At 48.1% G+C, this 27,301-nt stretch overlaps 1 protein-coding gene across 1 annotated transcript; it reads right to left on the reverse strand.

The window, feature by feature from the left end:
• On the reverse strand, positions 1-27,301 carry NYX (nyctalopin). The gene is made up of 4 exons (XM_070502687.1): positions 26,844-27,301; positions 21,003-21,210; positions 20,576-20,653; positions 1-4,959 (listed from the first exon to the last, which is right to left on the reverse strand). Exons 3-4 carry the CDS (start codon positions 20,595-20,597, stop codon positions 3,551-3,553), a joined length of 1,431 nt encoding a protein of 476 aa, XP_070358788.1. The 5' UTR covers positions 20,598-20,653; positions 21,003-21,210; positions 26,844-27,301; the 3' UTR covers positions 1-3,550.

A 27,301-nucleotide genomic window follows, 5' to 3' on the forward strand; every position in this document is an offset into this window, starting at 1 on the left:
ACCAACACTCAAGGACAGCTGCGCCCAGCAGACAGCATCCCCTTGAGGGCAGCATTGTGGTGGCCTGACAAACAGGTAGGTAGACCAGAGGGCTGTTGACCATCCTTGTGAAACTACCACAGAAGGACCTCTTAGAAACAGCCAGGGAGCTTTCTGAGAGGGAATTTTCCAAAGATCAAGTTTCAGGCATTTGAATACTGCACATGGAGTCTTTGTGTGGAAAATATTTTTTTAAAGGGGAAAGTATGAAACTTTTGTCTCTACATTTTCTCTCCCCTTTCTTGAAAGAACAAAAACAATGAGGCCGCAGCATTCTTAATGGCCAGAGCAAATACCATGCTCAAAGCCTCGTTGGCGAGCTGGGAGGAAAGAAGGTCTGTGGCTCGCTCACCGGATCACCCCCTCAAGCGTCTGTTTCTTCCAACATTCTGAGAGGTCCAGGCTTCATTCTCTCAGGTGAGCTGCCTGCAGCCCCTAGTGCTTTAAGCATTGCTAGTGTTCAAGGGTCCCAGTTCTCCTCTCCTTCTGGACACGTGGGAGGACCATACTTCTCTGCCTTGTTGAAGTCAAGTATGGCCGCGTGATATTTCTGGCCAATGAAGTGTAAGGAGCAACATCTGTCACATCTGGGTGGAAGCATTTAAGAGTGATACATGATTCTCCCAAGCTTTCCTTCTCTGTTGGGGCAAACCCTACAACCTGTGTTTGAATAACAATGTCCTAAAATGGCAGATCCTTCATCAGCCTGGGTCCCTGAGCCGCAACAAGGAGCAGAGCCTCCCTAATAAGCCCACGTTGGACGGGTAGCATAAGCAAAAAATAACCCTCAGTAAGCCACTGAAGTTTGGGGGTTGTTTGTTACCACAGCATAACATGGCCCATCCTGACGGGAACATATAGTTTTGAACTTAGCAGAATCCATAGCACCTTAATGATTCCCAAGGTACTAATTAGCCAGTGAGGGGGTGAGAAACTTAATGAACTCAGAACTTGGGAACTCTCCACACCCTGTTCTCTCATGAGAGCTCATAATGGCCACAATTCACTGGGAACTCGTTCCAGGCGATTCTGGATCTGTTTGGCAGTAACTCCCCACGTTCCCAGAATTCTACTGGGCTGGGGAGCTCTATAAAAATCTGCCTCCCCGGAGGCTATTTCAGTGTTGATACTTGTTCAAAAACATTCAGCCAAACAAACGTTCATTAAAAAGCTGGCCATCTAACCACCCAGGCAGAACTGGAGCAGCGTTTTGAGGCTGACTCTCAGGAACCTGCTCCAAATGAAAGGAAGGACATTCCTCCCAAGGCAGCATCTTGTTCCTCAGTAACGCAGGCTGCGTGTCTGCCGTGGACTTCCATGGTTACCCAAACGCGGAGATCTGGTCTCCAGGATTCTCGTGATCCTCGCCCAGTTACCATGGCCACAACACACGTTTGAACAAACATTTCTGACCTCATCTGGTTCTCACATTTGAAAAGTGAGACATTTGGAGAACAAATTCACTTTGAAACATTAAAATCAATCGAGAGATTTCGAGTATCGTCATCAAATGAACACAAGTCACGACCTAAGAACCTAATTTTCCACCCATAGAAAACAGAATGACTGCTTAAGAAATCATTTTGACAACAGTTGAAATTTCCATATAGAGCATATTTTAAATAATAGTATTCTATCAAAAGTTGCTGATTTTGATAATGGTACTGTAAGAATGTCAGAGAATGTCCTTGTTACGAACTACACGCTAAGGTATTTCAGGGTTAAGGGTCATGATGTTTGCAACTAACTCAAACTGTTAGTAAGAAATAATAATACGGAGAGAGAGAGAAAGCAAATATAGTAAAATGTTAACAACTGGGAAACCTAGGGGAACGGCCAAAGTGTTCACTCTACTATTCTTGAAACTTTTCTGGAGCTTTGAGATTTTTCAAAATAAAAAGTTAGAAAAAAAATCATCCATGCTCCAGATTATTGGTTTTCAAACTTTTTTCACATAACCCACAATAAAATATAAATTGTACACAGCAACCCGGTACACACATACATATACAATCTGAACAAATGCATACAAATTTTTTTTAAAGTTTCACAAAACAACACTTAGTCTTATAATATTACACGTGATGCTCTGTGACTTTTCTGTTCTATCTTGTTTTCTAAAATGCCAGGCATGACTTGTTAAATTGAGTTGGTGACCACTAATGGTCAAAACCCATGTGAACACTCCTGCCCTTGGTGGCGATTTCTGCAACATTTCTAATACTTAGTATCACCTAGAGACACAGAAGCAGCACTGTCACCATGAAGAACTGAGAGCTCGGTGCACCCTGAATCTGCGTGGGCTTTGAAAATCCACCTCTTCAAATACAGAGATAGGAACTCAGGACATTAAGATTAGGGATTTCCAGAAAGCTAACAAACGCAATCATCATTACGTATGTGTGGAAAACAGCTCGAGCAAGTAATTCAGCAGACATACAGCCATCGCTCTGGCACTCGGGCCTGGGGGCCTACAGTCGGCCAGCTCCCACCCTGGGAAATCTCTCAGCCCCCCTACCAGCTACTGGCTGCCTCATTTCCTCTTGGCTGTTAGCCCCAAAGTGTGCAGCCCATAATAACTTCCCCACCTAATGGGATCATCCAAGCTGGAGGCTCCCTGCCCTGCTAACACAGGCATCTCTGTCTTCTGGACACTCTTCCCACAAAGCGCTAAGAAAAGAGGATTTTGTGGCCTCCCCGGAAGACTCACAATGCCTGTTTGCATATGAAAGACTCAGTAGAGAAAGCTGTTTAACCTCTTTTTTTGTTCATAATCTTAAGATTTTACAAATTTACTTGTCCACAGACACCCCCTCCCCCCCTTTTTTCCCTACCCTGCCCTAAAGGTCCTTTGCAGCTAAGGCGACCCCTGGGAATAAGTGTGTAATAAATGAAATGGATCTTTGTTTTAAATGCCTTCTAACACATCTCCCCTGACCCTAGGAACCACAGCCACCCCCTTGGGTCTAAGTCCTTCTCCCATACCCCTTCTTTCCTGTCCATCTTTTCTGGACCCAAGGGTCCCCAGACCCCCGGGGGAGGGGGAGGAGGATTGTGGTAGAAAACAAAGGGATTGGGATTCATGGGTTGCCCCCCAGGAGAACGGGCACAGTTCTTAGGACTTAGCCAACCGATGGACTCTCATTCAGGCACTGCAGGCCCTGTTTCCTGGAAGACTTGGGGGGTGAGGGGTAGAGCCCTGTAGTCCTAGAAGCTTCCAATGCCTAGCCTTCTCACCAGAGGGCCCCTGTTCCTTCTTGCTTCTTTTCCCCAACTGACGTCCCTGTGACATGAGCAGAAATCCATAACCTCCCCCTCCCTCTCGTGGCATTACCCAGGGTTCTTCTCTTCCTAGGGCCACCTCTGGAGGCAGACTGTCCCTTCCACCCTCCGCTGGAATTTTCACCACCTGCCCCCATCCTGTTCCCCTCTCCTCGACCACAAACACCCTCGAGCCCAGTTAACTCTGCCCCGCTGGCCAAGGCGTTTGGGCCACCTCACTGGGGCAGGGTCAGTCCACCTGGAGGGCAAACAGCGCGTGCCGGGCCACGCTGAGGAGGAGACTGGAGCCGAGGAGAAGCCGGGTCTGGCGGGCCCAGCCTCCCAGCGCGCGGGAGGGAAGGCTGCCGGCCAGCGAGGCGTTGCCTGGCCCCTGAGTGGCGTTGGCCGCCTCGGCCCCCGGGGCCCTCGGGGCCAGCAGCTTGGAGAGGAGGCTGCTGAACCTGCTCACGGTGGTGGCCGCTGGCTCTGGGGACGGGCCTAGGCTGGACGTGGTGAGGTTCAGCTCCTCGGGGTCCACACAGAGGCCATCGGAGGAGCGCCCAAAGGCCACCTGGCTGAGGTCCAGGCCAGCCACGGAGCCCGGGGCGGCGCACGGCACGTCGGCCACGTGCCCGGAGCTCTCCATCCAGTCGCGCAGCCACTGTAGGTGGCAGTCACAGCGCCACGGGTTGCGGAAGAGAAAGAGACGGCCCAGGAAGAAGCCGGGCTGGAAGGCGGCCCAGGCGAGCGCGCTGAGGCGGTTGCCGTTGAGGTGCAGGGCGAGGAGGCCCGAGAGGTTCTGGAAGGCGCCCTCCTCCACGAAGGCGATGCTGTTGCGGTCCAAGTAGAGCAGCTCGAGCTCCGCGAGGTCGGCGAACCAGGCGCGCGCCACCTGGCCCAGCGCGTTGCCGCCCAGGTTGAGAACGCGCAGGCGCCGCAGGCCGCGGAAGGCGTCAGCCGGCAGCGCGGCCAGCCGGTTGTCGTTGAGCAGCAGGTGCTCCAGGGCGCCGCAGTCGCGGAAGGCGCCGCCGTGCACGGCGCGCACGCGGTTGGCCTGCAGGCTGAGCGAGCGCAGGCGCCGCAGGCCCTGCAGGGAGCTGGAGGCCACGGCCTCGATGCGGCCGCGCTCCAGGTGCGCATGCGTCAGGTTGGCCAGGCCGCGCAGCGCGCCGGGGACGCGGCGGAAGAGGTTGTCGAAGGCGGCGAGCTCGCGCAGGCCGGGCAGCTCGGCCAGGAGGCGCTCCGGCACGCTGAAGAGGCGGCAGGCGGCCAGGTCGAGGCGGCGCAGGCGGCCGAGCGCCACGAAGGTGCGCGCATGCAGGTAGCGCAGGTCGCCGTTGTGCGCCAGGCGCAGCTCGGCCAGGCGCGGCAGGCCCTTGAAGGCGCCGGGCGTGATGAAGGACAGGTTGTTGTGGCGCAGCGACAGGCGGCGCAGCGACGGCAGCGTGCCGAAGGCCCGCTCGCCCAGGAAGCGCAGGCCGTTGCGGTCCAGGTCGATGGAGGCCGCCTCGCACGGGAACTCGGCCGGCACCCGCAGGAGGCCCGCGCGGTCGCAGCGCACCGAGCAGCCGCGCTCGGCGCTGCTGCAGGCGCAGGCGGTGGGGCAGGTGCCCGTGCAGGCCTCCTCCGCCCAGGCGCTGCGCAGGCCGAGGACCACCGCTGGTGGGGGGGGGGGGGGGGGGGCGGGGCGCGGAGGGGGCAGGAAAGACAAAAAAGGAGCCACTGTCAGCCAAAGGGTTGTCCTGGGTAGAATCCCACCTGTCCGTGTGGCAGGATGCGGCCCTCCACCAAGTTCTCAGACGTCCTGCATAGCCTCGTCCTCCAGATGGCCTCTTCCTGCCTCCCAGACCTTACCCAGCTTTCCCACCCACGGCGCCCTCCCCTCTGCTTTCCAGTTCTCTTCATCGGCAAAACCCATCTGGAATCCGGGCATCTGACCCCATTCTAAACCCGTTGCTCCTGCCTGGATCATCACTTCCGCTGTCCTAGCATGCAGCCTAGAGGGTGCACCGCCTGCATGTGTGGGGGGACCTGGAGGGCATCCCTGTGGCCTGTGCGCTGATCCTGCCCTGTTCAGTACCGTAGCCACTGGCCACATGCAGCTACTGAGCGTTTGAAATGTGGCTAGCCTGAATTGAGATGTGCTGTAAGTGTAAAATACACACCAGAGCTCAAAGACTTAGTACCAAAAAAAGGGTAAATTGTCTCATGAATACTTTTCATATTGACTACACGTTGAAATGATGTTTTATATATATTGGGTTAACCAAAATATTAAAATTAATGTCACTTGTTTCTTTTTACCTTTTTTAATGGGGCTACTTAGAGAATCTAAACATATGTGGCTGACATTGTATTTCTATCGATGCTGCTCGAGTCCCTCCCACCATAAGAATTCAATTCCTGAAGACCCCCATTGAGTAAATTACGCCTCATGAAGGAGGAGAATTAAGGGACAGGAGGTTGGGGATGAAAGAAAAGCCTGTCAATTTTCTTCCCTAACAGTCACTAAAATTAAGCCATAAAGACAGCATACTAAATAAACTATCAATGACCTTCTTACACATCTCAAAAGAATCATTGTAGACACTGTGCGGTTAATTTCTGTTCACCAGCCCTTGCTCTCTAGAGACTTTTTTACATCATCACGGGAAAGAATGATGCCTATAAGTTAACTTTATTCTGAGCATCTGAATGGAGGATCAGATAAAGACTTCAACGGTCCTCCAGTAGGCTTGCCACCTGCAGCAAGGCAAGATGGCACGGCCTGCTTCCCTGTGGTAGCCAGAGGTCCCCAAACCCATCTTGAGTTCCGATGGGAAAAGGTACAAGTTTTATTTTCTGGCTAGGAGCAGCTCGCAGGCGGAGTGTGCTCCATCTGAAATCCCTGCAGAGGAACAAAGGTACCCGGATGTAGACCTGACCACTGATATAATGTCTGCCGCTCCTTGTATTCCCAAATTCCTAGCAAACCCCCCTGGCCTGCTATTCAGTCCCTCCCACAGAGTACACCTTACCCCGCCTTGCTTGTCTAAGACCTTGTGGGAACCTGAAGGTGTGGCCACAAGGGGAGCGTGTAGCATACGCTTGCTGCCGCCTCTGTAAGTTTGCTCAGCTTCCAGTCTTTTCATTACGGCTGTTGTGGACGCTCCATGTTTTGTCAGCTGCTGGGAAGGGGATTCAGCCGTTTCGGACTTGGCCGGAGAACACGCAGCCCTTTGAGCAGTGCTTTACTTGTAAACTGTAGCTAGTTCAACATCCTGACGTTGCAGAGGCTTGACTTAGCTTTTCCTTCTCCCTAAGAACCATAAACTAGACACAAAGCTTCCAGCAAGGTTCTTAGACCTTGTGCTGAGCTTGGCTGTAAGCAGGGCGGCTGCTGGGCTGGAGAGAGACCCTATGAGAGATACAGGGCCAAGAATATAACCTTAACTCCAGGTGTCAGCTCGACAGAGGCGGAACCTTTTTCTATCAACTCTCCAACTGGGTCAAGTAGAAGGCATCAGATTTCCTTACAAATAGTCCTTCATTCTACTCTCTTCTCCTTTCTAATTAAGAGAAGTGTACTTTCAACCATATGACTCATGTTTCTCCTCCACAATAGCTAACATTGTTCTAGGCACACTGTACGGCTCAGTAAATGTTTCCAGAATTAAATGGAATTGATGCCTTCCTTTGTAATGATTTCTGCTGGAGGATGTCATTTATTTTTTAAAAAAAACTCTTTGTCAAGGAATTCATGGGATTATGACAGACAGGATACAACCAATTTGCTTGTATAACGCATGAGATCCAAAATGTAGCTGCCAATTTTTAAAAAACACTTGCAGGAGGGGTGGGAGTGAAACTTTTTATTGTGTATCGTTTTTACCTTTTAAATTTTGAACCATGTGAAGGTATTATCTATTTCAGGAAATAGATGAAAGTTTATTTTAAATTTTAACAACACTCAAGATGTTGTCACTATTAGAGACCTATTTTCAGCCTCTGAAACTTGGATAACCATTAAGAATAACTAATTTACTGGATTATTTAGTGAAATTTAAATTAAATGAAGTAAATCCTTAGAACAGACAACCGAATGCCAGCATTGGTTTACCCAATATGAAGACCAAGTATATATGCCTAGTGATTCAGAAATGCAGGGCACCAAAACAAAATTTGAAAAAATACCATATTTGGGTGAGTTCTGCTTACAATAATGGCAGAGCAGCTTGTATCAGACTAACATTCCTGCTGATAGCTAGCGTAAATTCTGGAAAAAATATTTTTTAAAAATTGTTTGATGGCACTGGAGAGCAACCTAAACAGGCAATCACTGTGGAAATAACCTTCAAAAGAAGAAAAGCAAACTAGGTGAGAGCCACGTGTAACTGGCTTTTCCTCTCAGGGCGTTTTCAAGTCCACACTGAGCACAGGGAGTAGAGCTCGAGGAGAAAGCAAGAGGTTTATTAGGCTGACAAGTTAGAGGTCAGAGTGTATAGCTGCCACAGTGGCTAGAAATTGAGGAGGGAAAACATGTAAAGAGGGAGCCACAAAAGAGGAGCCACCATGCTGGCCTACAGACTCCCCTTGGATGCTTGTTTTGAGTCCTAAAGTGCATGTGTGTGGAGTGATGCCAAGGAGCCAAGAATTGAAGGCCCGAAGAGCTAAACAGAGATTTTAGCAATTTCCCAGTAATGGGAGACAGATTGAGAGACTTTTGGTAGTGAAGACGATGTAGTGTATACAGAACTCAAATTATAATGATGTACACCTGAAATCTATATACTGTTATAAAACCAGTGTTACCTCAAAAAAAAAAAAAAAAAAAAGAGCTCAAGGCCCAGCAAGTTAGAAGGGCGTGTGAAATATGTTGAGCTTTTCATAACTCCAGAGGGCCACACCTTAGGGGTAAAGACCATTTCCCAGAACAAAGGGCTAAACTGAACTAGGCCTCCTCTAACAGAGCCTAAAACCAAGCCTCCCCAGGATCAAGGTGATGTGCCGGTAATTTAACTGAATGCCAGAACAAAATTCAACACTCTTCAAAGGAAGATAAGAAAATCTAGAGTCTCCACAGCTACCATCTACAATATCTGGTATACAGTGAAATAACCCTAGATATGTGAAGAAGCAGAAAAACATGACACTTATCAAAAGAAAAAAACAGAAGCAGACTCAGAGACAGCCCAGATGTTGGAATTACCAAACAAGGATTTATTAAAAATATGTTAAGGAATTTATGGGGAAAAAATGGATACAATGGGTGAAGACATGGGGAATTTAATTTTAGAAGAGGCATGGAAACTAAAAATGAACCCAATGGAAATCTTAGTATTGAGACAGTACAGCATCTGAAAATTTTTAAATAATCATTGAATAAGAAAAGCAGATTAGATACAGCAGAGGAAAAGATTCATGAATCTGGAGAGAGGTCAATAGAAATTACCCAAAATGAAGCACAGAGAGAAAAAATATTGGAAAAAATATGATGAGAGCTTCAATGACCTGTGGGACAATATCAAGAAATTAGACTAATATGTATGTATTTGGAGTCCCAGAGGAAAGAAGAGAGAGAATATGTCAGAAAAACAATTGAAGACAATTTCCAAAATTTGATCAAAAACAAGAAGCTCAGCCAACCCCAACTAACATCACACATACACCCCTTAGGCACATCATAGTCAAACTGCTGACCAGCAAAGACAGAAAATTATTTAAAGCACCCAAAGAAAAAAGACACGTTACATAGAGTAAACAACAATGAAACATGATGACTGACTTCTTATCAGAAATAATAGAGGCCATAAGACAATAGAATTATGTCTTTTAAAAGTGCTGAAAGAAAAGCAAAATCTGGTAACTTCACATTCTATATCCAATGAAAATATCTCCAGCAATGAAGTAAAGTAGAGATACTTTCAGGCTAACAAAATTTGAGGAAATTCATCTCGAGCAGATCTTCTGCACGACAAGAAATGAAGACATTCTTTAGCCTGAAGGAAAATGATACTAGATGAAAATCAAATCTACAGGAAGGAATGAAGAGCAGTGGAAGTGACAGATGTGTCACTAAATAGCACAGACTATTCTTTTCTCACCTTAAATGCTTACCAGACAAGCGACTGTTTAAAGCAGAAATAGCAATGTACCGTGCAGTCTCTAATGTAAATGAAAAACATGGCAACAGCAGCACAAGGACGAGAAGGGAGGAAACTGAACTGTACTCTTTGATAAGGATCTTACATTATACATGAAACAGTATAAGATTAAGTCAAGCTCGCAACTCAACAACAAAACATCAAACAACCCAATCAAAAAATGGGCTGGAGACATGAACAGACATTTCTCCAAAGAAGATATACTGATGGCCAATAGGCACATGAAAAGATGCTCATCATTGCTGATCATCATGGAAATGCAAATCAAAACTACACTAAGATATCACCTTACACCCGTTAGAATGACAAAAATATCTAAAACTAATAGCAACAAATGTTGGAGAGGTTGCGGAGAAAAAGGAACCCTCATACACTGCTGGTGGGAATGCAAACTGGCGCAGCCACTATGGAAAACAGTATGGAGATTCCTCAAAAAATTAAAAATAGAACTACCATATGATCCAGCCATCCCACTACTGGGTATTTATCCAAAGAGCTTGAAGTCAGCAATCCCAAAAGTCCTATGCACCCCAATGTTTATTGCAGCACTGTTTACAATAGCCAAGACGTGGAAGCAACCTAAGTGTCCAGCAACAGACGAATGGATAAAGAAGTTGTGGTATATATATACAATGGAATACTACTCAGCTGCAAAACAGAACAAAATCATTCCATTTGCAATAACATGGATGGACCTTGAGAGAATTATGTTAAGTGAAATAAGCCAGCGAGAGAAAGATAATCTGTGTATGACTCCACTCATATGAGGAATTTAAAACTATGGACCAAGAACAGTTTAGTGGATACCAGGGGAAAGGTGGGGTGGGGGGTGGGCACAAAGGGTGAAGTGGTGCACCTACAACATGACTGACAAACATTAATGTACAATTGAAATTTCACAAGATTGTAACCTATCAATAACTCAATAAAAAAATAAATAATAAAAGATTAAGTCAAGGGAGACCAAGATAAATTAAAGATGCATATTGCAATCCCAAGAAAATAAGAAAGAACCTCAACCCCTACCTCACACTATACACAAAAACTCATTTTAGATGGACCATAGACTTAAATGTAAAAACTAAAACTATAAAATAGCTTTTTTGAAGATAACATAGGAGAATATCTTTGTGACCTAGTGGTAGATAAAGATTTCTTAGGACCAAAAAAAAAAAAAAACCACTAACCATAAAAGAAAAAGTAATAAATTGAACTTCAAAATTTAAAACTTCTGCTCTTTGAGAGACAACGACACTGTTAAGAGAATGAAAAGACAGGCCACAGACTGGGAGAAAATATCTGTATATTTTCTCTGTATATATGAGATATATATGTGGGATATATACATAGAAAAAGGACTCTCATAAAGGACGTGTATCCAAAATATATAAAGAACTCTGAAAACTCAATAATAAGAAAACAGACAACCCAATTAATAAATGGGCAAAATGTGTGAAGAAATACTGTACCAAAAAAGATATACAAAAGGCAAATAAACACGTCAAAAGATGGTCAACATCATTAGTTGTTAGGGAAATGCAAATGAAAATAGCCACCTATTGGAATGACTAAAATTAGAAAGACTGACCATACCAAGTGTTGGAGAGCATGTGGAACAACTGGGACTCTGTATACTGCTGGTGAGAATGTAAAAGAGTACAACCACATTGGAAACAATGTTGCAGTTTCTTTAACAGTTAAACATACACTTGCCTTTTGATCCATGCATTCTCCTCATAGGGAAATAAAAGCATATGGCCATACAGAAGACTTGGGCATAAATGTTCACAGCAGCTTTATTCATAATAACCCAAGAGTGGAAATAACACAAACACCCATCAAGAGTTGAGGGGGTAAACAAACTATGATAGGGGGGTCGGCCTGGTGGCACAGCAGTTAAGTTCGCATGTTCCGCTTCTCGGCAGCCTGGGGTTTGCCGGTTCAGGATCCCGGGTGCGGACATGGCACTGCTTGGCATGCCATGCTGTGGTAGGCGTCCCACATTTAAAGTAGAGGAAGATGGGCCCGAGGTTAGCTCAGGGCCAGGCTTCCTCAGCAAAAAGAGGAGGACTGGCAGTAGTTAGCTCAGGGCTAATCTTCCTCAAAAAAAAAAAAGAAAAAACTATGATATATCCATACAATGGAATACTATTCAGTGATAAAAAAGAATGGACTGTTGATAAATGCAACATGGGTGAATCTCAAGATGATTCTGCTGAGTTAAAAAAGCCAGACAAAAAAAGAGTACATACTGTATGATTCCACTTAAGTAAAATTCTAGAGACTGCAGATTAGTCTCTAGTAACAGAAAGATCAGTGGTTGCCTGGAGATGGGTGGGGAGGCAGGGAGGGAATATAAAAGGCCGTGAATCTCGGGGGTGGTGGATATGTTCATTTTCTTGATTGTGCTGATGGTTTCACGAGGGTACACTTTAAATATGTTGTTATGTGTCAATTATACCTCAATAAAGCTGTTGTTTTGTTTTTAAAAAAGATACCATTAAGGAAAGGAATACTCACAGTATATATATATGCAGACTTGTATACAGACTATAAAAACAACTCCTACAAATGAATAATGAAAAGACAACTAAGTAAAAATGGGTAAAAGACTTGAATACTTTACAAAAGAATATATTAAGTAGCCATTAAGCACTTGAGAAGGTGTTCAACATCATTAGCCATTAGGGAAACACAAATTAAAACTACAGTGAGATTTCCCTACACACCCACTAGAACGGCTAAAATTCAAAAGACTGATAACCCCAAATGTTGGGGAGGATGTCAAACCACCGGATTCTCTTCCATTGGTGGTGGGAGTGGGAAATTGTTCACTAACTTTGGAAAACTGTGGCAGTATCTATTAAGCTAAGCATATGCCCGCCCTATGACTCCACAATTCCACTCCTAGCTATTTACCCCAGAGAAATGAAAACAAAAAATGTCCACATTAAAGACCGTACAAGAAGGTTCATAGCGGCTTATTCATAAGAGATAAAAACTGGAAATTACCCAACCAGAGAGTGGAGAAATAAATTACAATATATTCATATAGCAGAGTAGTACTCCCCACTATAAAGGAACAAGCCACTGATACAAAGAACAAAAACGTGTTGAACAAAAGAAACATTGACATAAAAGAGTACATTCTATACGATGACATTCGTATCACTTCTAGAACAGAGCCGCTGGCAGTGGCTCTGGGAGGCCAACAGAACAAGGCCTGCAGGTGGACTCTGTCCCAAAAGACAGCAAATAATTAATCAAATTTTATGGGTTTCTTTTGCTCTTATAACAACCAACTTTTAATTGGTGTTTGCTCAGGGCTAAGCTTGCTACATACATTATTTCATTTCATACGACAACCCTGCAAGGTAAGTATTATTCTCTTCTTCTCACAAAAGAGGAGACTGAGGTTCAAGGTGGTTTAATCGACACCAACCTTCGTTTTGTCTTTCCACTCTGTGTGTTGTACTATCCCCCACTCCACACAGTCAGCCTTTCTGAGCTTCCGTTTCTGTAACTGTAAACTGAAGGGCCTGCACTTCCTGACCTCTGGGGGCCCTTCTGGTCTCATTTCCCGTGGTTGGACAGCAGCTGGTGCCAACCACTGCCTCTAAGAAAAAATACCCCACTCAGAGCCTACAGGTCTCTGCTGCCTCCTCTCAGCCACAGCCATTTGGACCGGGGGTGAACATTTGACCTAAGCAGAGCCAATCAGATTCATTCCTTCCTTGTGAACCTGGAACAGGCAGCAAGATCATGTGAGCACCAGCCTGTATAGCATCGGGACTGGGGTTCGTACCAAAGCCCAGTGCAGGTCAAAGTTCTGGGGCAGCAGGAGCCAAGGGCAAGGTGAGGAAGCTGGTGTGCAGAGAGAGGACTAGAGCCAACGTGAGAATCACAGGGATGGAGATCAGGGAGAGTGGGAAGCTGCTCGCCAGCTCTCTAGTTCCCATAAGGCCCTGCCATAGCTGTTTCTGTGACATTTCCCTTTCCTTTTCAGAAACCCACTCAAACCATCTGCGTGGACGAGTCGATTTCTGTTCCTTGCAACCAAGCCATCTCTGATAGGAGTGGACATTTGACACCCTTTCTGGCTACCCAGCACCTTTGAAGCACTCTTGCTACATTTAGGGAATTTCCTACATTACAAGTTCTGCCTCCTCAAGATAGAAGCCAGAAACTCCCTTTCTCAACTTCCCTTGCACTTGGGACCCAGGCACATGACCTAGTTTTATCCATCAGACACACCCCGCGAGACTTGGATTCAGAACTAGGCACCAGGCAGGAGGCATTTTCTGGCTAGGATGGTAACAGAAGCATCTGGTTTTCAGGCTCCCATGGTGGAATTTCTGGCACCCAGCACCCAGCGTGATTCCCGTGAGCTGCCAGGTGTGCCCACCAGTGGTGGGGGCGATGGGGCCTTTCCTGGAGCTGCCCCACTACTTGGACCTCCAACCAGGAAGGCTCGGAACACCTAACATCCCCGAATGAACCCCTTCTCAGCTTCAACGACCTAGAGTGGGTTTGCAACGAGGGTTCTGACTAAGACAGCTTCCCTTAATCTCTAGAGTACCATCTCCTCCTTCGGCCCCCACCCCCACCCCTTTCCCCGAAGAACCTCGTGAACTCTTCACCCTAAAAGAGAAAATGACTCAAATTCGGGACCAGGCAGTGCCCCTCAACCAAAAGGAAGCTCCTTGCTATTCACTGCCAAGAAACATGGAAAATTGAATCAAAAACTGTTTAGGCCATCCCTGATTTTTCCAAATGCAAATGAAAAGTGGCCTCTTCTGGAATCAGCAGTGATCATTGCAAAAACAAATTTCCTTGGCTGTGCAGAGCTGAATTCCAGGGGAATACCTTGGCCAGAAAAACATTTACCAAATTAAAATAAAGATCGCAGTGTGAGAAGAGAAGGTCAAACTCACTGGCAGTTGCTTAGCAATGTCTCTTCTCACATCAGTATTTTTGGGAAGGATCCATGTGGAAATCTGAAAAGGCTTCAGTGCTTTCACTCCCAATCTGAGGGAGGGAGGGGACGATGAGAAATTCGGCAGGACTGGCCCCTGCTCAGCCAGCCTCTGTAGCTTCAGGATTCACATGTGGAGCTTTCCAGAGCAGTCAGTCTGCAAACACTCAGCCTGAGGGCGTGGCCTCGCACTCTAGTTCTTTCAGACATTTTGATGACACTGCCTTTCACCCCTGCTCCCTTATACTGCTTGTTTTACTTTTGGTTTTGGTTTTTAACCTCAGACGACCTTTCTGCATCTCAGGTTCTTCATCTGTAGCAGGTGGACAATTATGAGGACCCAGATGAGTTGTAATGCTTGAAACAGCTGTGAAAGCATTGGACAAAGCTCATAGCAGGCCCCCTGACCCACTGTTGCACAGGATTCAATCTCATCAGGAGATCAGTACTTCAAGGACCATGAGTGGAAAGCAAGACACCAAGTGTCAGAATATTGAAGTTATCACTACAAGTAGACTGTAAGGAAGAGTCTAGAATGGTTCTCTACCTGGGCTGCACATTAAAATCAGTGAGGAGCTTTTGACCCACTCACAACTCACAATGCCCAGGCTGTACCCCAGACCAATTACATCAGAATCTTCGGGGGAGGAACCAGGCATTGGTGCTGTGAAAGCTCACCAGGTGATTCCAATATATAGCCCACGTCAAAAACCAAGGGTCTAGGTGGACTAACTTTATGAAAATGCGATTCATCTGTGTGGTATGTTACACGGTGTAACATAGAGATGCCATCTGCCCCAGCAATTCCACTCCTAGGTATAGACCCAAAGGAGCTGAAAGCAGGTGTTCTAACAAATACTTGTACACGAACGTTCTTAGCAGCGCTAGTCACAATTGCCCAAAGATGGAAACAACAAATGTCCACCAACAGATGAATAAATAAACAAAACATGGTATATCCACACAGTAGAATATTATTCTGCCATCAAAAAGAAGGAAGTACTGACACGTGCTATGATGTGGATGAACCTCAGAAACATCATGCTGGGTGAAAGCAGCCAGACGCACAAGGTCACATAGTGTACGATTCCACTTATATGAAATGTCCAGAATAGGCAAGCCCATAGAGAAAGAAAGTAGATCAGTGGTTGCTGGGGCGAAGCGGAGGGAAGAGTCGGGAGTCACTGCTTCATGTGTACAGGGTTTCCTTTCGGGGTGATGAAAATGTCTTGGAACTAGACAGAGTGATGGTTATGCAAGATTGTGAATATACTAAATGCTGCCAAATTATACACTTTAAAATGGTTAATGGTTAATTTATGTTATATGACTTTTACTTCAATAAAAAAAGTTACAAGATGTCCCTGAATCTGGGCAACTGCCAGAATTGGGTCCCTGCTTTTGTGTTCTGGTCTAGTGCGGCGGCCAGCCCCCGAGCTGCAGGGAGGCAGCGCAGGTCAGGCTCAGATGCACCACAGAATGTCGTCTTAATGCAGACCAGCTGAGGAATTTCGCCTTCGTGAGGCCTCAGCTTCTTGAATATGTGCCTTTCCCCTTTGAGGTTTGCCAGGAGAACAGTTACTCATGGAGTTTCCAACCACAGACTGAATTTGAAGCGTTTCTTCATTCTCATTGTTTTCAAAGAACTTGTGCCTCATGAAACCAAAATAGCAAGGGAAAATATGGTCAATTTTCTGGTTTCGGCAAAATCTATTCCGCCACTTTTGCTATAGAAATCATTCCCTTCCCACTCCTGGCAAACGCTCTCCCAGTTGCTCCTCAGGCCAATACCCAGTGCTGAATTTCCAAAACAAAATGGGCTGGGGGAAACAGAAATGCAGTGGGACGGACCATCCTATGGCCTCTGACCTCATGGTGACCCCAGAACTTCTCACACCACATAGGTAGTTTTTGTGACAAGAAAGAAAGGATCATGGATTCACACTGCAGCTTTGCTGGCTAATTCGAGCCATGGGGAAGGAGAAATTAGTCTGTCCCTGGAGGGTGGTCTGCTGATGGCCTCGCAGTCCCCGTAGATTTCAAAGTGGACAGCTGTCCTGTCTGAGGAATAGAACACAAAGCCCCAGAAAGGCCTCCGGACCTAAATATTGATAATCACCCCAAACTGGAAACAACTTAGATGCTCAACAATAGGGGAATGGATAAACAAACCAGTACAACAAACGAGGGAACACCACTCAGCAGTCAAAAGGAAGGAGCTACTTATCTATGCACTAACATTGACACATCTCACACACATACTGCCCGACACGCCACAGCGCCTGACCCTCAATAACGAGGGGTTTGTTCTCCCTGGAGCGCAGCTGCTGTCTCCCTACAGCCTTGCTCTTTTCTCCTAACTCAAGTTGGTTGAGGTATAATTTACTTACAATAAAATGTACCCATTTTAAGTGTACAGTTCAGTCAGTATAGCATACATATACACCCATGTAACCACCACTCCATCACGATTTAGAACATTTCTACTACCCAGAAATTTTCCTCAGGCCCCTTTGACAGCAGTCCCCTCGCCATCCTCGGCTCCAGGCAACCACTGATCTGTGTTTTGTTTTTTTTTTTTAAGATTGGCACCTGAGCTAACATCTGTTGCCAATCCTCTCTTTTTTCTTTTTCTTCTTCTCCCCAGAGCCCCCCAGTACATAGTTGTATATTCTAGTTGTAAATGCTTCTGGTTGTGCTATGTGGGACGCCACCTCAGCATGGCCTGATGAGCAGTGCCATGTCCGCACCTGGGGTCTGAACCAGAGAAACCCCAGGCCACTGAAGCAGAGCACAAGAACTTAACCACTCAGCCACCGGGCTGACCCCCACTGATCTGCTTTCTGAACTACTGTTTAGTTTTGCCTCTTCTAGAACTTCATATAAATGGGATAAAATGGTTCCTTCAGTCAACATCGTGTTTGTGAGATTCATCTATGCTGTTCCGTGTACCAGTGATCATTTGCGTACACTGCTGAGCAGTATTCCACTGTATGGATGTACCTCACTTGTGTATTCAGTCACCCGGTGATGGACATTTGGGTTGCTTCCAGTTTTCACTTATTGTGACTAAAGCTGATGTAAGGACCTGTGTGCAAGTCTTTTTGTGGATGTGTGTTTTAATTTCTCATTTCTCCAGGAGTGGGATTGCTGGGTCGTATGGTAAGTATCTGCTGAACTATAGAAGAAACTGCCAAACAGTTCCCCACGTGGCCACGCCCTTTTGCAATCCCGCCAGCAGTGCATGAGAGTTTCAGTTCTCCACATCCTTGCTGACACTTGCTGCTGATTGATTTGATTCTAGCAATCCTGGTGGGTGTGAAGTAACATCTCATTGTGGTTTTGGTTTGCATTTCCCTAATGACTAATGATGTTGAGCATCTTTTCATGTGCTTCTTAGCCATTTGTGTATCTTCTTTGATGAAATAGCTATTCAAATTTTTTGCCCAGTTTTTAAATTCAGTTGTCTTCTTATTACAGTATTGAGTTTGAAGAGTTTTGTATAAATATATATGTATATATAGATATATCTTTTGGATGCGAGACCTTTATCAGATATTGTAACAGTTCTAATCTGGACGAGTTCACCAATTCAACAAACAAACCCTTATTAAGCACCTACTATGCCTTATACTCTAGAGACAGTGAGGTGAATAAGATGCAAACTGTGGGGGATCAGAATTTGCCATGGCAAAATGTGTCTCTTTGGCTTGATTATTATTATTATTTTGAGGAAGATTGGCCCTAAGCTAACATCCATGCCAATCTTCCTCTATTTTATATGTGAGACACCTGCCACAGCACGGCTTGATAAGCGGTGTGTAGGTCCTCGCCCAGGATCTGAACCTGTGAACCCCGGGTTCGCCAAGTGCAGGAACTTAACTGCTACACCACCCGGCAGGCCCCATGGCTTGATTATTTTTATGGACAAAAGACTCTGAAAGAAACTTTGACCTTCCCCCTGACTGCCTAAAAGAACTTAAGATAAAAGGCATGTCCTAGGACAGGCCATCACCATGGATAACTCTGGGTACGGTAGACTGGAAAGATCCTTGCTAAGCCCATTTTATCAAAGTTCTCTCTCTGGTCACACTGTCTGTAGGTGGCCCAGCAAACATTTGTTTACCAAACATTTGCTTTTCCATCTCCATGTGAATTGCCTTCCTCCTCTTTGAAGTCCCAAACCACTGCCCCCAACATCTTTAGCTGTCTTTAGCTGAAGATGGTATTTAAGGTGGTGGCTTTGGCCATTCGGGCGAGTTACTCAGTTTTCCTGGGTTTCTCCCATGTATACATGTTATTAAACTTTGTTTGACTTTCTCCTGTTACTCTGTCTCATGTCAATTTAATTCTTAAGCCAGCCAGAAGGACCTAGAGGGTACAGGAATAGTTCCTCGTCCCCTACACACCCTGGCCCTCTTTAAACCTGGACTCATGGTTTAACACAAGCTGATGGTGAAGGAGCCTGTAAAGTAAGTTGAGGAATTGGGATATGATGCTGTGGACAGCAGGAAGACCCTGAAGGGGTTGGCATGGGGGTAGGGGCGAGAGGAGAGGCACTTCCGGAGACCCTTGTGTCTGGAGGAGAATTTCTGTTTTGGTCTTGCCCCAGATTCACCCTGCTGTGCGCCACTTCTGATCCCACCGTGGCCTTGTTTTGTCAGGCTCATTTAGTCATTTTTTTCTAGCTCAGGAGGCAGAGCCCTGGCCCTGCCTGCTTCTCGGGAACATGTCGTCTATAATCCCTATGACTTGTAGTCAGAGTAATATTGCCTGTGCTACTGAGTGTGTTTTAAATTAAAGCGCCAGGGGATGTGGAGACGGTCATTAATTTTAAGTGCATCTATTGTTAGCAAATGATGTCACCGCTAAGCTCTCCAACTTGTCACAAGAAGTCTGGATGTCTTTCGGGTTTCTGCAGCAGGGACGGTGTCTGTTTTGCAGTGCGCAGACTATGAATACTGTCTGCATTCTGTGGGGAACAGGAGGGCTTTGGGGGCACATTTAAATTACTATTGGCTCTTAGAAGCAAACATTCTGTCCCAATGAGTCAATCAAATGTCATATCCTTTCCAGGTAGGAGAAACGGCATGGAGCTGGCTGTTTGTAATTATATAAATGTCAACCTCTGTCCTTTGGAGGCTCCTCGAGGTAGGAAGTCATGTCCTATTTATCAGAGTGTTCCCTGCGCCTTGTTCCAATTTTTTTTCTCATTTATTTATTGGGTCTCTCATAAAAGAATGTAACTTTCTCAAGGACAAAGCCTATGCAATTATAACCCGCAGGATGTCCCTTGAGTGTATTGAAGGTACAGTGTGTACCTGTTGATTCACTGAATAGAGCAAGCTCTACTGTTTGAAAAGGTGGAAGAAAGAGTAAGAAAATTCTATTACTACCGTTTTAGAATTATCTGGTAAAATGTTCTTGACCGGCACTACGTAGAGTGCTATAGACCAGCACGACATAGAGGTTTATTACCTGGGTAGTTATAACTTCAAATAATTACATTCACCTGAGGGTCAGAAAAACAGACTCTTTGTGTAGAATAATTTCCTGAAGAACTTAACAAGGAAATTTTCCTTGGGCTATCTCAGATTTGAGCCGCTGGAGCTGTGGAGGTGTGGGAAAAATTCTGTGATGTCTTCTTGTTATATCAAAACCCATTTAACAATAGGACAAAAAACTTGAGACAAAATTTTTAAACACCCATAATCACACAATTCCCACATGATAGTTTTCTTTTTTTTTTTTCCTTCCTTTAGGAAGATGGGCTTCGCTAAGGGATTTTCTTTTTTAACTAAATGAGCTTAATGTGATTAGAAAACCACTGTAGTTTTCGGCAATGGCACCAATGAATTCCTAAGTGAAATTAGAATAAGAAAGTCACCAAGAGGAATAGTTCATATATTTGGCTCAGGAGTTTTGTTTTTAGGTGAAAAAAAAACCCACCACCTGCTGTTTTCTCTCCTTCTCCATCCCCTCCCCCGTGATCACAGGTTCAGGGAAACCTAATCAGAACTGGTGTCCAGGTACAACTTTCATGGAAGCCACTTGCAGAAGCCCTGTGGTTTCCATGCCTCTTCTGTCATCTTCTACGGGCTTCCCAACCCCTGCACTCACTGGCAGGGGCTGGAAAGGAGCCAGCCTCGGAACTCACCGTGCAGCAGCAGGACCAGCATCCCGCGGCCTTTCACGTGCCTGGCGGCTTAGAACCGCCCAGCTGTGGGATCCCTACCTGAGGGGAGAGAGCACAGGTCACTGGGCGCCCAGGAGGGGTCCCTTGAGAAGCCAGACACTCAGGCCCCTCCCCACTCCTCCACACTTCCTCCTGAACGCCCTGCCTTTTCTCCTTCTTCACACTCATTTCTCCCCAAAGACCTTGGTGATGGGTTAAGTGAAACCAGTAACAACAGCCAATCAGAAGCTCCCACCAAATTGACAGCTTGGATCTATTTGGAAACCCTTCATCAGGCTAAAACTCTGAAAACAACTCAGATGAAATCACTGACAACCCAGGAAGAAAATGGACAGAGAAGAAACCTCTGCGGAAGGGCATTAGTGAATAGTCCCCAAATGTCGCTTACCGTCCCGGGGCTCTGCCGGGTCCTCCTGCTCTTCTGAGGTGGCCCTCGGCTCTCCTAGCCCATCCATCTCCCAAGTCAGGGAGCCACCGACGCTAAAAATGGTCCGACAGAGAAGTAGAGGGATGGTGAGCCGGGGTGAGAAGGAATAGTTGCTTGTCCAGGTTGGAGTGCTTGTTTTTCTTTCTCCAGATTTAATGGCAGGAAAATCCTGTATCAGATGAGGATTAACAGAGATGAAAGAATGTGTCTGCCTTTCGAATCATCAGAGCCACGGACAGATTTTGCTGACACACCAATCAGCTTTATTCCCAGGCCTTGGCCTCTCCATCTGCCTGGCCCCTTTCTCTCCTTAAACCCTCCCCAGAACCCACCTCCTGCCCTGACCCCAGCCCCAGCCCCAGCCCCAAGCAATAAGCGGCCAGAAGTTGGCTTCCTGCCATCCAAATAGCATTATCAGCATTTTCAACAAGGACACGTTATATAACTTGGGGAGGTGAGGAAGGGACAGGACAGCTTAAAATAATGATGCTTTCCCGAAATGCAGGCTGCTGGCGTTCCTTCTTTGGAGTGGGTGATGGCGATGATCTGAAAACAGACTGTGGAGAGGGTCCTTTCCCAGCAGCAAGGCCGGAGTCCCTGCTTTGGGGCTGAGGCTGTGCTAGCCACTGCAGAGGACAGCAGGTCCGTGGGCCATTTTCAGAACCTGGCTGAGGTTTCTCAAATCCATCAGGACTCAGTTAGGGCTCCCTGCTCAGAGTGTAGCCCACGACCAGCAGCAGCTCATAGCATGGGGGAACTGGTTAGGAATGTGGCATCTCAGCATCCCCACCCCAGACCTCTGGAATCAGCATCTGCATTTTAACAAGATTCCTATGCCTGGTAAAGCCCTGGTTTAGGGAAGTGGTGGAGGGGGTCTGCTCAAGGTGGTGGCAGCAGTTAAGGTGCCCCCACATTCTCCTGGCCCCAGCAGATCCACCTGGCCTGGCTGTAGGGTTTGGCTTCTGTTCTGCTGGGATCTCAACTCCCAGGTATCCATGGCAACCTGCCACGTCCCTGCCGTCCTGCTGTGCTGTTCTTGGTGCCAGAAGCCTGGAGTTCCCTTCTCACAACAAGGGCTCTGGGTGTGAATCTAAGCATCTGAGTGTACTGTGTCCTGGGGAATCTTTGTTTTCTTCCATTTGGGCCTTGAAAGCCAAAATATGGCTGAACTTGTCCATAACCTCTGCTGGGAAGGAAACCATACTGGGGAGGGGGTAGAGATGTGAGTGGAGGAAGCTCCCCATTAGTCCCTGTCCCCAGGAATGGGCTCACCCTGCCCAGACGGTGTGGTGGCCAGCACTCCCCTTGTGACCATCAGTGTTGGAGGCGTCCCTGCAGCCTTCACTCGGAACCTTGGCCCGGTGAAGCCTCCGCTCCCCCAGCAGCAGGCCAGAGGCTAAGACGTGGCTGGGAGAGGAGCCTGTCTGCACCTCCAACCCTTGTCCGCGGCTTACTGGGTCGATAGCAAACCTTCTTCGGTCGTCTCCAGGCTAGTGGGTCTGTTGCTCTGGGCCGAGGATCCCCCTGAGCAAGACCTTCCCTGCCTGTGAAATCAGACATTTCTACCGAGTGGAAAGTAAGGAGCAAGCAGAGATTCTCAGCAGGGAGAGGAAGGGGCCCATCCACCGGGCCAGCTAGTACCACTGACTCCAACAGGGGGACAAGCAGCCGGGTAATCGAAACCTTGCTCCCAAGGGAAAAAAAGTAAAGGGGAAGGGGTTGCCACAGGAAGTGCGATTGACTGGCACGCCCCCAAGGAGATACTTCAGACTGGACCCTGTTATCCAAAGACCAAGACAGCTCGGGCCCCAGCCTTTCAGGGACCCCCGGGGCGTCACGCTGGCTCTCCGTCCTGTTGCAGCTGGTGGCTGCTAAGAAGGGGCAGGAAAAAGGAGGAGGGGTATGCTAAGTGAGCACGTGAAGTAGAGGGGGCCCGGGAGGCAACACTTCGCCTATGCAGGTGGCCATGGGGCGGGGGTGGGCAAGGCCCTACTGTTTTCTTTGTAATTCCTGCTGCACTGGTTTGGGGGCAGCCAGCGGGGACTCAGCAAGGGGCCTCTAATGAAAGGAAAAGACAAAATTCCTCCTTCGGGTTCCCAGTTCAGACGTCAGCCGCCTCCTGTGGGCACCCGCAGAGGGGGCTTGGACGCTAAACCAGATTCCTCCTGTTTCTCTGCTCCCGATTCCTTGTGCTTGCTCACACGTACACACACCACAAGGAGACAGGGCCATTCCGCGGGGGCTGAGGCGCGGGCACGTTGAGCCTGACACCAAGTGAAACAAAGCAAGGGGCCCGGTTTCATTTGATACGATGCCGATGCAGCAGAGCTCGGGAAGGAGGCTGGCGACCGCTTCATTCAAGGCCTTTATTTATAGATGGGGAACCTCGGGCCAACGGCTACATTCCTAAAGAAAACTTCTTTCCAGGGTCAACTCTGCAGCAAACCAGGGGGCAGAACTCCTTATGAAGGCCGGGAGGAGCCAAGCCTCCCGCATTTGGTAAGGAAGCGCCCGTTACCCAGGCGGCATGGCGCTGGGAGGGGGTGGGGACTCTTGCCCAATGCAGAGCTGCCCTGGGACGCGGTCTCTTTCCGCTTTGATGGGTGAGGCTGCCCCTCAGGGGCTCCACAGCTGGTGGCCCCCCTCCGTGGTGCAGCAAGACTGGAGGCGTGGCTCGTTATTCAGAGGACACAGATTCGCTCCAGCCTTTCTGCACCGTGCCCACAATTCACAGACACTCCGAGCCTGGATGGCCGGTCCCCAGGCTCCTTTCTTTCCCCACTTCTTCACCTGCTGAAACTCCAACCTTCCGGACAGGCTTAGCGCAAGGGCTACCTTCTCTAAGAAATGAGCCCCTTCCTGGCACCCGCCCTCCTCACCCACAGGCGGATGCATCAGCCTTGCCTCTCATAGTGTTGCGACGGTCCAGGACTGTGCTTGCTCCAAGTCTGTACCCCCCACAATGCCTGGCCTGTATCACCCCCAGACCCACATTCTGGGTACCCTGACCTCAAAACTCCCTGCCCAACGGATTCTGAACCCGCTTTTTTTAGTCCATCCTCCTGAGGGAAGCTTGTGCCACCACCATGCACACTTGAGAAGTGGCCCCTTAAGGGGCAGCTCTTTGACCGTGAGGACGTGTGTGGCAAAGGGCCCTTGTGGTGTGGGAGGGACCCGGGCTGGGAAGAGAGGAAAGCCAACGCCATGGGCATTGAGCTGGAGCCACTCTCTGTGCCACCACGGTCCAGCTCAGAATGTTGAGGAATACAAGAATTCCAAACTTGAACTCGGCCTTCCAGATTGCTATGGTGGTCTATCTATCATAGATAGAGGATAGAACATGTTTTATTTAACAGTGTGTTAGTTTGATTTATAACTTTTAAATATTTAGGCATATGGTATGTGGTCTGCATGTGGACTCTTGCCCCAGGTCCCACAAATGTTAGGGGAGGCTGTGTTTGGCACACAGGCAGAGGTGCACAAATGTTTGCTAAAGAGAATTGAAGCTGTCGGGGCAGGGGGGAGCCCTTTCTGCCCTTCTTGCATTCTTATGGCTGGACTAATAAGAAAATTGACACAAGACCAGATTAACAGGAGAAAAACCCAGTTTAATACATACATATTGGAAATCATACAGAAATGATGCTCAGAGAATGTAAACGCAGGCAGTATATATATCTTTTACACAAAGAAACAGTCAATTTGTGAGGAATGACAGGACAAAGCAGCTTAGGTTTGGGGTATGTAATTAGTGAGGAATTTAAGCAGAGTTTGGACTTGAGGTAGTAAACGAGCCAGGTAGTCTACGCTTCTCAGCCCTGAATCCCCAGCTCTGGTGACAAGGATGCAGGGAAAGCACCTTTCACGGGAGATCTATCTCCTGCTGTCAGGGGAACAGCGACAGCAGGGCCAGAATCCCCTTTTTGCTTCTCAAGTGACAAATAGAAATGGCAAGCAATAGGACATATTGGAATATATAGGGAAGCCATTTGGTGTAAACCTAATTCGGCCTGACTTTGTTTTTTCCAAAAGGGCATGACATAGCCATTGACCATGCCTTGTGTATCTGCTTTAAACATCTCCTATGGCAAGAACAAAGGCCCTTAAGATAAAGGTGCAACTTCCCCCCACATTGGCATTTCCTTAAGGATAAGCATCTTTCCTTAGTCTAGGAACTGATTGCCGTGCTCACCTGTGACCACCCAGCTCGAGACAACAGACCTGCCACCCTGCTGTGTCCACCGAGCCAGCAGACCTACCTGCTCTGTCCATCGATCGCTGTGCTGACAGAGCAGTCTCCCGACTATTGTAAAAAGGGCATTTCAGTCACGTGTGAAACATCCTCTTTGGGGGTATATAACCACTCTGTACACCCCACTTCTTTGGTGCCCTTTCTTGCTTTGGGAAGAAAGGCCCCGGGTCATGGTCCTCCCATTTTAGCTCAGAATAAACTCACCCAAATTTTCTTTTATAGATTGGTTATGGATTATTTTTGTCAACACAAGTAACTTTAATTCAAAATAATGCATATGCTATTGTGGGATATTTCGGGGTGGCCAGCCCCAGGCCCCAACAGAGCCCATGTGAGAATGGGGGAGGGCTATAGAAAGAGAACTGGGGTGAGTGACAACCTTGGGCCCTGGACCCACCTTTTTCTCTCTGACTTACTGGGTGGTCTCAAGACAGGTAAGCTCAATTCCCATGCCTTACAGTACTTGAAACACACTCCATAATCTAGTCCCACCCATCCTTCTTCAAGGGAGGAAACGGAGGCCCAGAAAGTTTGAGTGACCTGCTCCCCAGTATGACAGGTGGAGGCGGAGCTAGGACCCAGTCCTCCTGCCTCCCAGCCCTGGGTTTTTTCTGGGACCCCAGCAAGACAAGGAGACAAAGGATCCCCATCCCTGTGGCCATTCCCCCTGCCCACGTGAGAAGGGGGACGGGGAGGGAGCCGCTCCACTTCTGGCCAGACACCCCTCAACTACCTTGGCTCAACCCATTCTGTGGCTAAAGCCCCTAGCTCCTTTGTTCTCTGCTAGCGAACCCTCCTCCTTCCCCTGTCGTCCCACTTCCTGCCTTCCAGTCGAAACCCAGCTCCGTGGGGGCTGGTTCCATCAGCTTGGGCTCAGGGGCCTCCTTACTGGAATTAGGAGGGGAGGGGCAGAGAAAACAGTAACTTCCTTCCTCTGACCCCCGCCCGGTTGAGTGACGTCGCCCCAAGTGCAAGCTGGGACCTAGTCGGGATGCGGGCTCGCGCCCCCTTCCGTCCCCCGGGGCGCAGGGCGCCCCGCCTCGCTAATGCAGGGGCAGGAGGCGGCGAGTCACAGGTCTGGATGTTTCGGCGCAGCCCCTCCCTCCCGCCATCCCCCTCTCCGGCCCCGGGCGCCGGAGAACTAGTTCAGCTCGCCAGCCCCGGCTGGCAACCACGCGTGACACAGCGGCTTTCCACTTAAGGTCACATCCTTGCCACACCTCTGCGGCTTCCGCCGGGACCCACCGGCCCAGCCCCCACCGCCGGGGCGAAGAGGCGGGCCAGCGGGTGCTGAGCCCCGCCCCCGCCCCGCCCCCGCCCCGCCCCGCCCCGCCCCGCCCCGGCGTGGCCGCCAGGGGGCGCCGAGGCTCCGGAGCGCGGGCGGGGTGGCTCCCAGGCCCCGGCTCCCAGGCCCCGGCCCGCGCCTGCTCCCCGCCCCCGCGCGCCGCTCTCACCAGCTCGGCCGGGCGGGGCAGGGCGGGGCAGGGCAGGGCGGGGCGCGCCAGGGAAAGTCCCAGGGCGTGGCTGTGCCGGAAACGTTAGTCACGTACCTGGAGGTGCAGAAAGTCCGGCTCGAAGGGATGCCAGGGCGAGGGCTTGCCTTGCCAAAGGTCCCACCCTGGGGACGGTCTCCCAGTGCTGTGTCCTCCTGACCAGGCTAGGTAGCTCTGATAGTGGCTGATGCCCTGTTTGTTGGTTCCTTCCTGTCATTTCACTCAACAAACCCTGCCTGCTGCCCAAAGATACACCTCCTTGGAGCCTCTTTTGAAATCATCTCTCTTTACATTGCATCAGAAGTAGATCTCTCTTCATTTCCCAGTCAAAGGAACCAGAGCTCCTTGAAGAAAAGGCTGCTTCCAGGTCTGGGGCAGGCAAAGTACAACATGATCCTGGCACATCATCTTATTTCAGAAGACAAGCCATCAGAGAAAGTTGGGTCGAGGGGAAGTTGAATGGTTCCACTAACCAAAGGGGGGACAAGCATCAGTAAGAATAGTGACCGTAATGA

Source organism: Equus asinus, chromosome X (genome assembly GCF_041296235.1).
Source record: "Equus asinus isolate D_3611 breed Donkey chromosome X, EquAss-T2T_v2, whole genome shotgun sequence".
NCBI classification, from domain to species: domain Eukaryota; kingdom Metazoa; phylum Chordata; class Mammalia; order Perissodactyla; family Equidae; genus Equus; species Equus asinus.